General features: G+C 45.2%; 1 protein-coding gene across 2 annotated transcripts; it reads right to left on the reverse strand.

Moving 5' to 3' along the window:
* Window positions 1-7: 7 nt before the first annotated feature.
* LOC119442923 (vesicle transport protein USE1-like) lies at window positions 8-12,925 on the reverse strand. 2 transcript variants are annotated; one of them, XM_049662460.1, is made up of 6 exons: window positions 12,787-12,925; window positions 12,085-12,137; window positions 11,931-12,009; window positions 11,648-11,807; window positions 2,978-3,156; window positions 8-187 (listed from the first exon to the last, which is right to left on the reverse strand). In XM_049662460.1, exons 1-6 carry the CDS (start codon window positions 12,886-12,888, stop codon window positions 8-10), a joined length of 753 nt encoding a protein of 250 aa, XP_049518417.1. In that variant the 5' UTR covers window positions 12,889-12,925. The 2 variants fall into 2 exon arrangements, with proteins under 2 accessions (XP_049518417.1, XP_037563921.1); XM_037707993.2 differs by having other exon boundaries at window positions 2,978-3,159.
* Window positions 12,926-15,753: the final 2,828 nt, after the last annotated feature.

Genomic DNA, 15,753 nt, shown 5'->3' on the forward strand with positions numbered 1-15,753 from the left:
TGAGCCTTCATCGCTTTGGAAAAATGCGCATGAAGACAACCATGTTGAGGAAGACAAAAAACACGATCGCAAGCATAAGCCAGATCCAACAGTTACACGAGCGACGTATGTGCTCCTCAAGCCGTCGCTGTTCATTTTGTAGCCGCTCGTAGTTTTGGTCCGCAGATTGGACGCTCTTTTGAACAGCCTGGAAGGTAAACAATTTTTAGTTCACTTCAACATAGTGAAAGTCATGCCAGGAAAATATTTTCGCTTTGCTACTTATTACTTCTATAACTACACACAGTAGACTTGCAATAATTCGAACAAAGCTGAGAGGAATTTGTTGGCCCTTTGTTGGCCAGCTACATTTTCAATGCATTCGAAGACCCCCTGGGTTGGAAAAGGAATTCAGTTTTCAGTCGAATATTAACGCGATAGCGTTTAGGGCCCCGTGTCGCAGAAAATCCAGCGTCGGCAACCGGCGTGATCACGGGTCGCCGAAAAAATCATCCAACCACATCGACTGCGCAGGCCCTCCACGTGGTGCAAGGTTTTGGTGACAAAAATTGAATTTCTCACAGTGAAATCCGTCAGAAAAATGGTAAAGTACGACTTTACCATTCGTCATCGGATTCGCTGTCGGGTTGTTTACCAATCAACATCGGATTGTAATGTGAATGTACAAGAAAACCTAATTCTGCTACGAGGAAACTCAAACACAAACCCCTTTTCCAGCATTTTTACCAGACCTGCGCACGTCGAGGAAATAGCAAACAATGAATAAAATAATTTTAAAAAAGGTGCTAGGGCCTTCACATTTTAATATAACACCACTTATATTGCCCTTGGAAAAACGTCTTTCCAGCAATGCATTTCAGTTTAAAAGTGAAGGCGATCGGTGTAGACTTGGTCTTTGTAAGCTGACTTTCCCACGTTCAGTGTTGCAGTGAATGAAGCCTACTTGCCGTATGCAATCGATGCGATGCGAACGGGTCCCGATAACGCTATCGCGTTCTACTCTTACAGACAAAGCGTAAGCGTCCAATTTTTTTTGGCTTCCCAGGGGGCAGTAGAATGTGGCTAAAATAGCTAATGAGAGTAGCTCACAGAGCATGCATAGGCAAATTTTGCACATGTTTGATGTTTAGGCTGCTGTGTAATCTTGCCGGGGACCACTGACTGAACCTGAAGCAGTCAGGTTGTATGTACTATATCTCTTGCAATTCAGGTGAGCCATGTGTGATCATACCAAAAAGTATCCAGTGCACTTTGTTTTGAAAGCGGATTGCACAATGACAGTGTTTTGTCTTGTACTTAGTGTACCTAAAGCATTTTGAATAAATTGGAAGCACAATTGTAAACCCATTATTTAGCTTGGGTGCTAAAATATCTAAAAACTGAAAATCTGTGGAGCCTGGCACGCAGCCTGGACTTCACAGTTTCACCGACTAGGTCGCACTAGTGAGCACAAGGCTTGGTGGCAAAAGTATGCATAAATTATGATTTTCCACTGAACTTGCATTGCATGAACTTTAAAATTTGTAGTAAAGTTTAAAGAAATGCTTCTCTTGATGACCTCACAGTCATGGCTATCTACAGAGGATAACTCTGACAAGATGAACATATTGGGAACCTTAATTTCATTTCTACTGTATTACCTCAGGTAGGACTAATGGACTTTCAAATCTACAATATAAAAGGATACCATGTGCATGTTCGAAGACATTCTCCCAGACCCTTGTTTTTGAATGTCCAGAGGTAATTTTGTGTCCTGATTTAACTTCAGACATTTTTTTACTTCTCAGTGCCACATCTATTCAACACCTGATGCATGTGCTTACATAAGCCTCAGAAACACAGCACTATGAAGTTGTTTTGTAGCTTTTGAATGTCCAGAGGTAATTTTGTGTCCTGATTTAACCTTCAGACATTTTTTTACTTCTCAGTGCCACATCTATTCAACACCTGATGCATGTGCTTACATAAGCCTCAGAAACACAGCACTATTAAGTTGTTTTGTAGCTTAAACACACACAATCCATTTTATTTTATTTAAGACATTCTGAACACGGTATAAACACAATGTCTCTATATGCGTTTTAACAGCTTGAAAGTGGGGGTGTCCGAATACCAAATAGTTTATTTCGAATCGAATCAAGAAAAAAAAATTAATATTGAATATCAGGAAACTTAACACAAACTTTTATGCCTACAAACTTTGTGCAAAAAACACAGTGCTGCACATGCTCAAGAGGCTACTCATATTACGTAACAATCGATATGTACAATAAACTCTACTCTTATTAAAGGGAACACCAAATTAGTATGACAGAACTCAGCTCGTATATGAAGGTCTGGAAAATATTTTTTAGTGATAGAATTTCAGTCGAATAGTATAAAGTGCTTTTTTTTACCTCTGAAGCTGAAAAAATAGCAAAATTGCCCTAAACACCAGTGAGGCTTTCAATTTACTTGTAGGTCATACTGTGCTTAATGACAATTTTCTATTGCATAGAAAATTTTGCTTTCTAGTTTTCTTCCAAGGAACAGGAGAGTTTTTCCAACTTCATGGCAGGTGATTTCTGTGGGTTATGAGCTCGTTAAGGCCAATCTGCACGACAGACAAGAGCGAGGAATGCGCCTCAGGTCGTTCGGCACTGCTGCTCGCGGTCATCGGCGCCAACGGTAAAGAGTTTTCAAATCTGGAGGCCCACGGCAAGTTAGCACAACATTCCAATGAACTGCAAAGTTTTCTAGAGCTCTACATTACTTCGAGCAGTCAAGTGTTTCTGGTACACATGGCAACTGTGCACAGTTTGATTGTCATAGTCTCATTACTACCACTGCTGTTTAACCACCAGTGCCTGTTGCTGGCACCTTACATGGCACCTAGTCCAAATGCTCTAAGCAGAATTTTTGTGCCTGCTCTAGCACTCACATACACTAAGCATGCAACTTTCCCGGCCACAACCACTGCAAGGTAAAAATCTATTACCTCTGTGTCCTTTTTCACAATGTGTCCAGCAAGCACTGCATTCTGCTTCAGGTTCTGTGCCAAGGAGACCATCTCCTCAGCAATTTTCTCCTGCATGGAGTTGTGGTAGCGCAGAACGGCATCAAAATCTTCACCAGCTCCCTGGCCCGGAACTCGCTGTCGCAATCCCTTGTTGTCACCTGCTAACAGTTAGAAAAAAAGAAGTGAGAGACGCATAAAGAAAATAGAAATTAGACTTGGCAATGGATGTGGCAGAGTTAAACAAATTGTAAAATATGTGTCTGTACGTCTTTACGATCGGCATTCAATCTACCCAGCTACTGGACTGGCAGGAACATAAACATTTTCTCTACTGCACTTTGCTCTACTCACTGTACATCTGAGCAATGGAAGAATGCCAACCACCTGGCCCTCCTTTACGCCAACTTCCCTTCACAAGAAACAATGCAGTACAATGTAATGAAGGCAATGGGCAATGTTGCGAAACACCAACTTTGTTACGCGAGGTCACACTGCTAATGCATAGTGACGAGAGGCCAAGCAGAAATGACCAGATTAACTGCTTTTAGGCGAGCATTTGCAAGTGCTAATGGCAGTCTTTTTCAGCAGTGGAAGGTAGCCTTGTAATTGTAACTTTTTTCTTCTCACCATGCCTTCTGCTGACCAAGCCTTGTCACCATTAAAAGGTCCCTGAACCACCCCTCGGGCTTCGTGAAATAACATAGTCCACGAGTAGCATACGCTGCTGTGAACATCTCAGTCAAGTTTTGCTGCCGTAGGCGGTGCGTCGAGCTCGCAAGCGGAGCGCGAAGTTACCTATCTCTCAAACGCTCTCGTTTCAACAGAAGCCATGATCCTCACTCTCTTCTGTGTGCTTTATTACGTAATAAAGCACATTCCAATACGCGGCTGCTATTGGTCGCTGCAGTCGGCTATGCCGTGGGATGCCGCCACGAGTCCACTGGCTGGCTGCTCACTCTGGACAACCGCGTTTGGCTTACGTTTAGCGCGTTGTAGGCATCAAAATCGGAAGTCCTGGCCACATCTACGTTAACTTGGCTTACGTTTAGTGCATTGTAGGCACCAAAATCAGAAGTCCTGGCGTCTACGTTAACATCCAACATAAAATTTGAACTGCGAGCCACGGTGACATTTCGAAGGCGGAACGTTGTGGCCCCGCCCCACTTCGCCGTAGCCTTCACAGTGCAAGGCACTGAAGGAGGAAGGGGAGCACAGCGGAGGCCGTGTTTGATTGCCAATAACTACGCTTCTGCTGAACGTATTGAAGTACTTTTTGCGGCAAAGTATTGCTGAAATAGCCTATTTTTACTTCAAATGTCTTTCTCCACTTCGATAAAAAGTGGTTCAGGGTCCCTCTAATATTGTTACGATGCGGAAGTCACATATAAAGATGTATTTACGCTATTTACAAAAGAGACTACGATACATGACTACGAGACCAAGACACCTCTACACGTCAAATTGTCTTCTTCCGACTGGCGCCACTCTTGGTTGCGCCGTAACAATATCAAACAATTTCGCGTCCTGGTATTACCAAAATTTCTGTCATTATACTGCACGTTATAAAGCATGCTTTATTAAATGAACACAAAGGAAGCATTAGGACCAATTAAGCAGTTTGTTCACAAACTCTGGGCTTTTCAGAGCATGTGTGGTCATACATTATCATGTAAAGTGAAGCCTGTGGGGTCTCACATGTGCTCTTGGGACAAAGGAACGACAACGCAGTAGTGCAGACAATCAAAAGGCCATTTATTGCACCTTTCATACACTAATACATACTAGCCGAATTACAACCAATAGAACATTCACACGGGCGCGCGACAAATCAAGGAAGTCCGACTCACCGCGACCCGATAGCGAGCGAATACGTTCGCCCCATGCTATGACACCATCGCCTAGTCGTTCACGTGTACAGTCACGCGAACGGTGGCGCGCTCGAACGATCCGTGTTCGTCCATACCGGTGTCCCGCTCTAAGCCTCGCGCGAAGCGGGCCGGCGCACGCGCGGAACGTTCGTGCGTGTTGGTCGCCGATCCCCAGCCAAAGAGAGAGCGCCTCCGACCTTTTTCTCCCGAGTGACCTCGCCGTTCGGTGGCGTTAGCATCGCGACACTAGCGCCATCTCTCGCAACGCGCCGCAACCACCGCCGGGCTTAGCCACGCAGAGAAGCCGGACTACAGGAGACATGCGGGGAAAACAACATCAGGGGACGCATGAGAGTCGCGCATTCCCACATCCCCCCAACCTTAAATCACTACACATACACCGGCGAAACATGTCACAAGGCCTATCAACGCGCGCGTCGCGAACAAAAGTTAGTACATGCGACAGTGGCGCCGCCGAGTAAATGTCCACGCGTTATCCACAACGTGCGAGCCGACATTGACTCTGGGGTTCACCGCTGGCATCAGTTGGTCACAGCACCACGTCTGCAGATTCGATGGCACGACTCCAGCCCAGGACTCCGGAAACGGCGACGCAGAAATCGGCACGAGCAAGCGTCGCTCGCGCCCTGCTTACGAGAGCCGCAGTAGCCGTTGGTGACTGCCGGCTCTTTTCCCAGCCGCCGAGGGTTGCGAGCCGGACATTGGCGGCCGCCGAAGTCGCTGCGCCGAATTGACCACAGGCATCTCCAAAGCCTGGGGTAGCTCGATTGTAGTCCGGGGCAACAGCGCTGACGATGTGCAGGTGACAGCAAACCAGGGGTGACTCCGCTCACGCTGCGTACACTCAACGCACTCGACAAACACTAAAGTAGTGCAAGGGAGAGGAATTCGGCATACGCATCGCCCACGTGGTACGATGTTCAATTCGGCTAGCAAAAATTTCGGATGGCATTTCAGATGCTAAGTTCATGTGAACAAAGCTTGCTTTCTTGAGTCGAACGAGTAATTTCAATTCGTGCGAGGCGAACTAATGAGTGAAGCAATGTGCGACATCTCAACACCACGGTCCACCAGGTTGTGTCCCTCAACATGCGACAGGCGGCTTTGTTAAGCCTTAGGCCTAATGCGTCGCTACTTTGACAACAACCGGCATCCAAAAAAAAAAAAAAAAAAAACACCCAAAATGGGCACAAGAACAGGCAGCCGCGAGGAGACGTTAGCTCTGTGAGGTGGTCCTACTCCGCTCGGTGCACACAGCATCCGAGTTGACGGCGCCCACCGTCCCAGACGGTGTCGGAGCGCCCGGTGCCAGGCCGCAATACCAGTCAGCCCGTAGCGGCACCCGTGGCCCGCGGCCACCCGGCTCCCTGAGCCTCGACTTCCGAAGTCAAAGATATAGAAGAAGCTATTTACATAAGAAATTCGGACCACCCACGAGGCTTCCGTACTCACTCGCTTCAGGCTTGCCAATGCTCCGCGGGCGCTAGGCCTCGCTCTCCCAGGATGCAGACCACGTGGCTCTCGTACCGACGAGTGTACTTCAAAACACTCGTGAAAAGGCTTAGCATGTTGAAAAGTTCAAACACGCTACAGCAACCGTCGCCTCGCTCAAGAAAGCACACCGCCGACACTAGCGATCAAAATCCACGCTAGAACTACGCTTCGGTTGAAACATCTCGAACATAGCAAAGCTGTTAAAATTATCGTCCGATTCCCCAAGAGCCCCACGTTGGGCGCCAGATGTGGGGTCTCACACGGGTTCTTGGGACAAAGGAACGACAACACAGTAGTACAAACAATCAAAAGGGCATTTATTGCGCCTTTCATACACTAATGCACACTAGCCGAATTACAACCAATTGAACATTCACATGGGCGCGTGACAAATCAAAGAAGTCCGACTCACCGCGACCCGATAGCGAGCGAATACGTTCGCCCCATGCCATGACACCATCGCCTAGTTGTTCACGTGTACAGTCACGCGAACGGTGGCACGCTCGAACGATCCGTGTTCATCCTCACAATCAGGTGAGGATGGACTAGTCAGTGCAGTGGCTCCACTGGCACAAAGCGAGTGGGAAAGGGCAGAGAAGAGGGTTCCTAGTAGCACGTCGACAGGTCCTGATGGCATCCCAATTATGTTGATAAAGACATTGGGCCCAAAATCTAAGAAAGCATTAAGAGAGGCAGTGAGCAAAATGATAATGGACGGTAAAGCCCCTGACGGGTGGAGACTGAGCAGGATGAGCATGATATATAAGGGAAAGGGGGACAAAGCCGACATAAACAACTACCGCCCCATAACAGTGACGTCAGTGATTTACAGGGTGGTGATGCAGATTATAAAGGACAGACTGTAGGCATGGGTGGAGAGCGAGAAGGTGCTGGGGGAACTACAAAATGAGTTCCGAAAACAAAGAAGGTTAGAAGATAATCTGTTCTCATTGACACAGTGTATTGAAATAGCAGAAAAGGAACACAGGCCCCTATGGCTTGCCTTTCTGGATATCAAGGGAGCCTATGACAGTGTAATCCAAAAGGATTTGTGGGACATACTGGGCACTCTAGAGGTGGAAGATGGAGTAAGAAATCTTTTAAAAGATATCTATAAATGTAACAGGGTGCTTATAAAATGGTAAAGCAAGGTATCTGGGCCTATAGAGATACAGCAGGGGCTTAGGCAGGGGTGCCCTCTGTCGCCTCTGTTGTTCATGCTGTATTTACAAGGATTAGAGAAAAAATTAGAGAGGAGCGGACTTGGCTTCAACCTTTCCTATTTCAAGCAGGGAGAATGGATTAAACAGTCATTACCAGGACTGATGTATGCAGATGACATTGTACTTATGGCTGACAGCAAGGAAGACTTGCAGAGATTAATGGACATCTGTGGTAAAGAGGGAGATAGCTTAGGTTTGAAGTTTAGTAAAGAAAAATCGGCAGTCATGACTTTTAATGATAATCAGGGCAGCGAGCATAGGATACAGGAGGTTACGCTGGAGGTGGTGGATAAGTACAAATATCTTGGAGTGTGGATAAACAATGGGGCTGAGTACCTAACGGAACATGAAAAATATGTGACGGCTAAAGGTAGCAGAAATGCAGCTGTGATGAAAAATAGGGCACTGTGGAATTACAATAGGTACGAAGTGGTGAGAGGGATTTGGAAAGGGGTGATGGTCCCTAGTTTGACTTTCGGCAATGCGGTCCTGTGCATGAGATCGGAGGTTCGAGCAAGGTTGGAAGTTAAGCAGCGAGGGGTAGGTAGACTGGCTCTGGGAGCACACGGAAATACACCAAATCAGGGGGTACAGGGTGACATGGGATGGACGTCATTCGAGGGCAGGGAAGCCAGCAGCAAGATAGAATTTGAGGAGCGATTGAGAGAGATGGCAGAAAAGCGGTGGGCAAGGAGAGTGTTCAGTTATTTGTACATGAGGAATGTTGATACAAAATGGAGGAAGCTGACCAGAAAACTGTCAATCAAATATTTGGACTGCAGGAGGGGTGCAAACCAGGAAACAGCGGTTAAGAAAAAGGTTAAGGAAACAGAGAGGGGTCTGTGGAAAACAGGGATGCAGACGAAATCAGCACTGGGCACATACCGAACTTTCAAGCAAGAAATTGCCAAAGAAAATATCTACGATAATTCTAGGGGAAGCTCTTTGTTGTTTGAAGCCAGGACGGGAGTATTGCGGACTAAGATGTACCGAGTCAAGTACCAAGGTATAGACACGTGCTGTGCGTGTGGAGAAGAAGAGGAAACGGCTGAACACCTCATACTTTTCTGTAAGGGGCTTAACCCTACAGTGCAAGGCAACGGGGCTGATTTTTTCAAAGCATTGGGGTTTAGGGACAGTGAAGGCAAAATAGACTTTAAGCGGGTATAAATAACCAAACAGAGGTTATCTGATTGGTGGATAAAATTAAGGCAGGGGTGAAATTTCACCCACCCACCACAAAGTACAAATTATGTTAATAGCCATGGCTAGGTGGCGTATGCCACCACCCGATTTAAAGGATTCAGCCTCATCCATCCATCCATCCATGTTCGTCCATACCGGTGTCCCGCTCTAAGCCTCGCGCGACGGTCGCGCGAAGCGGGCCGGCGCACGCGCGAAGCGTTCGTGCGTGTTGGTCGCCGATTCCCAGCCAAAAGAGAGAGCGCCTCCGACCTTTTTCTCCCAAGTGACCTCGCCGTTCGGTGGCGTTAGCATCGCGACACTAGCGCCATCTCTCGCAACGCGCCGCAACCACTGCCGGGCTTAGCCACGTAGAGAAACCGGACTACAGGAGACATGCGGGGAAAACAACATCAGGGGACGCGTGAGAGTCGCGCATTCCCACAAGCCTTGTCAGCCATTTAACATGTTCACTGCAGCATGGGTCACGGGTGGGTTAGTTATGGGTGCGTCATGGCAGTTATTTCCCCTGTGTGGCTGTGCAAGGCTTTCTTGCACTGTGCAAGCAATGTCTTTCCTAGAAATCAACGAAGAGAAAAATTTCTTGTTCCTTCTGGCCTGACACGTCATGGTGCCATCTCTCTGTACCTTCAGAAAGTTTCAAAGGAGCACAACTTCCTGGTAACTCACTGGTGGGCCATGGCGCACTTGAATATGACTAGTGGCCCACTGGTGCATCACTAAGCACAGGAATTGTAACTAAAAGGTGCTGCCGCAGTGAACATGTTAACATCTGTGCATACCTTCACGACCAAATCAGAAGCGCATTCCGTCTGCAGCAATGGCAGCACTAAATAAAAAGCACTTTCTTTTTAGTTCGAATGGTTGTGGCAGGTGGTACAATCATTGTATGTTGTAGTGAAACATAATCAGATTTAATCCAACGAGAGGATACAGGTGCTGCATCTACAAATACTAGTACCTACTAAACAACATCCACTGCCGAATTCCATGTGTAAACATTTTATTGTGAATGATTCTGTTTAGCTGGAAAAATCTGGCTGTCCGAGTGATGCAGCATGTTATAGTATGTTATGTTCATTATTTCATTATAGATGACATAAAGGTAATCACATTTTTGCTTAAATTTCATGTTTGATCGTGTACAGTCGACAATCTGAAGTATTCAAAAACTATTTAGGTGTTCTAATAGTGACTATTCGATTCGAACACAGAATCGAATAGGACAATACTTGATTCATTATTCAAAAGTCTTGAGTAGTTGCACACGCCAAGTATTGGCTACAGAGACAGAGTAGAAAAAGTATAAAGAACATAAATAAATAATTATTGGAGAATAATGTTTAATTCCTGCTTTGCTAAGCAGTTTAGGAAGCCACCACACTCATTTGATACTTAGCATGCATAAAGGCAGTTGGCAATGTTAAGGTCAGTATGGTGTCCTAAACCTATACACCAATACACATATCTGGCATGCTCGTGACTTTAACAAGTTATGTGAGCATGTTCTTGAACACCTGACAAAGTTGTTAGTGATCATTCACTGACCGATCGCAACGACCTGTCATTGACCAGCGTCATGTGACCTTTTTTGCACTATTGCAAATGCAATTGTTCTCTGAAGTTTGAAGATAGTGAAGTTCAATTTAGACACTGCAGTAAAGAAGTGCATCTTACAGTCAATATGAAAACAGATTACTGACATGCTCATGACTTGAAAAATCTTTGTGAACATGTTTGTAAACACTTCAGAAAGTTGTCGGCAATCATTCACTGACCTTCGCACTGACCAGTCGTTGATTAGCACCATATAGCCTTTTGTTGCTCCTATCGTAAATGCAACTGTTCTCCCAAACTCAAGCATAGTAAAATTCTATTCATACACTGTGATGCAGAAATGCGTCTTATGGTCGAACTGTCCTTAAAAAAGAGTAACCTTCATGCCTGAACTAAAATCTCTTGAGAGTGAACACGTCTCCACGGTCCATGGTTAGTTGACAAAGTTGCTGGCACCTTCACCACCTTCATGCACATGTAATATTTCAGTTAATAGTTGGGGTCTGTGTCCTCATTTTCATTCATCTTGTGGCTGTTCTTTTTTACACCTGATTTTTTTCAAATAAAGAGTTCCGACAATATTCAGGCATCTGGCGGAGGCAAATTTTGGCATGTGGCAAGCAAAATCCAGGAGGGACTCCTAAGTTTTTTTTGTTTTTTTTTTTTGTACTTAGAATCGTAATGTGTAAAAACTAGATTCACATTATGCCACTAACATGTGCTAGATGGATAATAGATGGTTTGCATTGACATCATCGTGGCCACCATCTTGTGGTACCAGCATTTCGAGAAGTTGCATAGACAAGGAATGTGCAGAGCGACCAACCAATAACAGAGATAATCCGGTAAAAAATGGCCACAGTCAGAAAGCAAAACAATGCACGCATGATAATAAGGTGCACTGGCGTTATCGTGGGAGCCATGTTTAGGTACTAATAACAGGGTGAGAAGCTATGTCCGTGACATCATAAGAAAACTATCTATAAACAGTGGGCACACAAACTGCTACAACAGTCTTTATAAATATACGCATTTCATCTTGGACATATCTGCATCTATAAAAGCTTGCGGGCTGATAACCAGATGCCCATCATATTTCAGGGAATTTGCTGCACTGGTGTTTGGTCTTTTTTTACCCTCATCATGCATTGTACAGTTGTTTACACTTTATGCATCATAACTGCAGCGTATACCCACTAAGTGTGTGGCAACCTGAACTCACCTAAAAAGCGCACAAATGAGCTGCAAGCAATCACTCCCCATGCCTTGCATCATGCTCTCACCAGTTGTCTTGGCAGATGATCGGGACTCCAGCAGCTCCTCACGGACATCACGAATTGCCTTGGTCTGCCGTTTGAGCAGTATCTCTTTGGCCTTGTCATCAGGGACAGGCTTTAGGGTGAGCTGCTCATGGCTGAGGGCCTTTTCTGGACTATTGTGTGGCTGCAGTGTTTGCGATTAAAAGGCCACTATCAGGAAATTGTACTCCCACACAGCATCCGCCCAAACTATGCTACCATACAAAATGCTTAAAAACAAATAATGCAAATGTCCTGCAATACTTGCTTGTGTATCCACAGCAATAAGGCGTTTCAGAAAGTCCACTTTGCTCGTGTAATGCACCAATGTGTCCTTGCTTGGCTGACTGCAAAATATGTACCCTCAACGCTAGATTCAGAAAGAAAAAAAAAAGAGTAAATGAGAAAGTGCAGGCACTTACCATGTGTTTATGTTCCTCAGATCTAGTAACATATCTTCAAGGCTTTGAACATACTGAAAAACAAATATGTTGACAGAGTAAATCATGAATGAGAGTTGCACTGCCGATCGATGGACTACTATGTAAATGCATTAAGTCGTAAATCACCTGTTGTGTCATTTTACAGCGCCGAACAACACGCCCATTAAAATAAAAATAACTTGTAAGATTGCGAATCCCGCCATGCAGCCAGGTCATCTTGTATGCGAGTTTCGCATCCGAAACTGCCTTCCGATACTTGGCTACATTGTACGGACACCCAGGAAAATCGATTAAAACCAGTACAATTGCTCATAGGTATTTGGTGCGTGAACAAACATGCATCAGCTAAAGCTGCTGTTATCATGTTTACATGCATGTTTTTCGTGAGACTAGAAGTTCGGTTACCGATTTCTCACCCCCCAAAAATAAAAATAAATAAATAACAGGGAACAGAAAGCCTAGTTAGCTATCCGAGAGCTTTTAACCTCTCAGGATTTGCAACCTGGAACATTACAGCAAAACGTGCGAAATGATAAGACACCCTGTAGTCAAATTTCTGCGGCTAGGCGATTGAAACAAACTGTTGCTCCCTGATCCGACCATGTCGATGCAACTGGACAGTTTGTAACATCTCCGATGAGAGAGGTTATCCTTAGCTTGTTTATTAGCCCGATCTGTTACCTTTTTGAATCTCCAATTTGTGGGATTTCGGTCATCAGCAAGAGCTTCGCACCGCTCCAACAGTCTACAGAAGTTGATCTCTAGCCGTGACACAGGCGCCATGCTGGAAGCCGACGACACCAACGTGACGTCGATGACGTTTACATCACCATCATCATCTGTTGTAGATGATGATGATAGCAAACAAAAGTCTGCATTGGTTTCGCTTCCATTTGACGGCGAAAAAGGCAACAGCCGCAAACATGCATCGGAAGCGGGATTAAGCGAGTAATGATTGTACAGTGACCTGCGCTACGGTGGCTACCTGCGCGTTTATCCTAACAAATGTGAATAAAATTTGCTACATAAAAAAGCAATATTTTGATTTATGGCTCAAACTTTTACAAAAATTGCGGGAAATCAAGTTTTCATTACAAATTCAAAGACAAAGCTTACAAACTCCTCCGAAGCACCACGGCACCACTTTGCATAAAAAATGTCACAGTTTCACCCGAAAGGCGAAGCATTAATTGCGATAGCAACTTGGTAGAGAGCTATAAGGAGTAAGGATAGTAGTTTCATCATCTGTATAAACTGTATAAACATGCAGCAGCATCAGCAATGCGCAGAACTGTTGTCGACGCCGTCGCCGTTTTGCCCGCGTTCGCACCGAACGCGCGCGGCGTTGGTGACTGTTGCCAGGGCCTCTGGGGGCGGCTCGGAGGTTTTCGACGAGATCGGAAGTCTTTACCACCTTCTCGCCTCGCAACGTTTTTATTGCGATAGCAATTATATGGACACTCCAAAGCAGATTTCTGCCGTCGGCGTCGCCGTCGCCGTGAGGTTCCGTATGACGTCAATGGAGATGAAATCGTCGCCGCGCGCCGCCGACGCTGTATGTGCGAGTGAAAGGGCGCGAGGGACGCGCGCTTTCACGGGGAGTGAACGCACGGCGGAGAACAAACGCGCGTTCTGTGCTTCTTATGACGCACGAAAGGCCGTGCGGGGGGGGGGGGGGGGGGCAGGGAAGGGAGGCGACGTTTAGCTGCGGCACCAAGTGCCTATTTATATCAGACAGTCACCAACGCCGCACGCATTTTGTGCGAACGCGGGCAAAACGCCGACGGCGTCGACAACAGTGCTGTGTGTTGCCGGTGCTGCTGCATGTCCAAGTTTGTACAGCGGATAAAACTACTATCCTTACTCCGTATAGCTCTCTACTAAGTTGCTATCGCAATTGATGCTTCGCCTTTCGGGTGAAACTGCGACAAGCGACAACTTTTTATATAAATACGCATTTGGTGCCGCAGCTAAACGTCGCCTACCCTCCCTCCCTCCCGTCCCCCCACGGCCTTTCGCGCGACGGAAAGGGTCGCGTTTGCTCTCTCTCTCTCTCTCTCTCTCTCTCTCTATATATATATATATATATATATATATATATATATATATATATATATATATATATATATATATATGGTGATTGTAAAGGAGGAGACGCTTAATTCTGCAGCCCTTCAGGGAGCACGGCGCAGAACGCGCGTTTGTTCTCCGCCGTGCGTTCGCTCCCCGTGAAAGCGCGCGTCCCTCGGGCCCTTTCACTCGCACATACAACGTCCGGCGCGCGGCGACGATTTCATCGCCGTTGACGTCATACGGAACCTCACGGCGACGGCAGAAATCCTCTTTGAGTGTCCATATAATTGCTATCGCAATAAAACATGTCGCAGTTTTGTAAACTGTATCTCTTGCAGCATCTGAAACGGCCAAGCGTGATGTATGATAGCTAGAGTTTACAGCTTACATGAAATTGTTACTAAGTTTACGGGGTTTCACAAATTAGTGGTATGCTTCAGAGCAGTGTGTAACACATCAATTCGTTTAGATGTCTCAGTACGTGCAGCTTACAGAATTGTGATATCCCTTTTTTTTATTGCCGAGTTATGGGTATAAATTTGATCGATACTTGAGATTTTTGAGGTATTGCAATCTTCGAGAACTTTTCTAAAAAGTGATGGTCTAAATAAAAAATCTACTTCCTACAGTCGGTATGTTTTAACATTTTTCTTTTAAATGCAAAAGGCCACGCCAATTTTGGTGCAGTGGAGGCTGAGAAAAATGATTTCTCCATTTTCATAGGATCTCCTAAGCTAAAGCTTCCGTCTTTAAAGCCCACATTATTCAAAAAATCAATTGGCATCTTTGCTTTCCTAGCTTTGTCTTAAAAAAAAAAAAATGTGACAACTCTGCCATTGGAAGAGTCTGCTGCTGCAGAAAAATTGACTGGCTTTGCTGTCTATCAGCGTACCAAGAAATGCAATATTGTTGCAAAATTTGACTTTGAGGAAGCGGTCAGCTACATTTGCCGTTTAAGTAATTGGAATAAAAATGTGTCACCATAATTGTGGAATACAGCGTTCCATTTAATTATTTATTATCTTCTCTTATGCAATTCATAGCATCATTACAACTTTACAGTGCCAAGTACAAGAACAGATTACAGTATGCATTCACACAGGGCTTGAAGGGGGGCTCTCATAGGGCAGTGACTGCAGGATAGCACACGCACACTCACACACGCTTATATATATATATATATATATATATATATATATATATATCAGTGAATCTTTGAATCACAGGATCCGACAGTGAAACAGGTCAAAGAATATAAGCACGTGAAAAATACCAGGATTGTACTGACGTTTCGGCCAGAGATCAGCCTTCACTCCAACGAAGGCCGGTCCCTGGCTGAAATCATGTGAACTCAAACCAAATAAGTCTAGCTGCAACATAGAGCATTAATTGCATTACTTTATTGACAACCTCAGGCACTATAACATATTTTATGGTTTCACACCTACTTCCCTACAAAAGTGGACAAAATGCATGCATCTTCGGTATAACCCAGCACTCATAATCCACAACTAAACAAATGAAAATTAACTGGTAACATGAAGAAACCAAGGAGAACCTTCACTAATTCACGAG

Source organism: Dermacentor silvarum, chromosome 2 (assembly GCF_013339745.2).
Source record: "Dermacentor silvarum isolate Dsil-2018 chromosome 2, BIME_Dsil_1.4, whole genome shotgun sequence".
NCBI lineage: Eukaryota > Metazoa > Arthropoda > Arachnida > Ixodida > Ixodidae > Dermacentor > Dermacentor silvarum.

Coding starts and splice junctions, on each gene's coding strand:
- LOC119442923 (XM_037707993.2), bottom strand. CDS start 12,888: ATGGCGCCTGTGTCACGGCTAGAGATCAACTTCTGTAGACTGTTGGAG. Junction 12,138..12,786: donor CAAATTGGAGATTCAAAAAG/GTAACAGATCGG, acceptor TTTGTTTTTCAG/TATGTTCAAAGCCTTGAAGA. Junction 12,010..12,084: donor CTGAGGAACATAAACACATG/GTAAGTGCCTGC, acceptor CATATTTTGCAG/TCAGCCAAGCAAGGACACAT.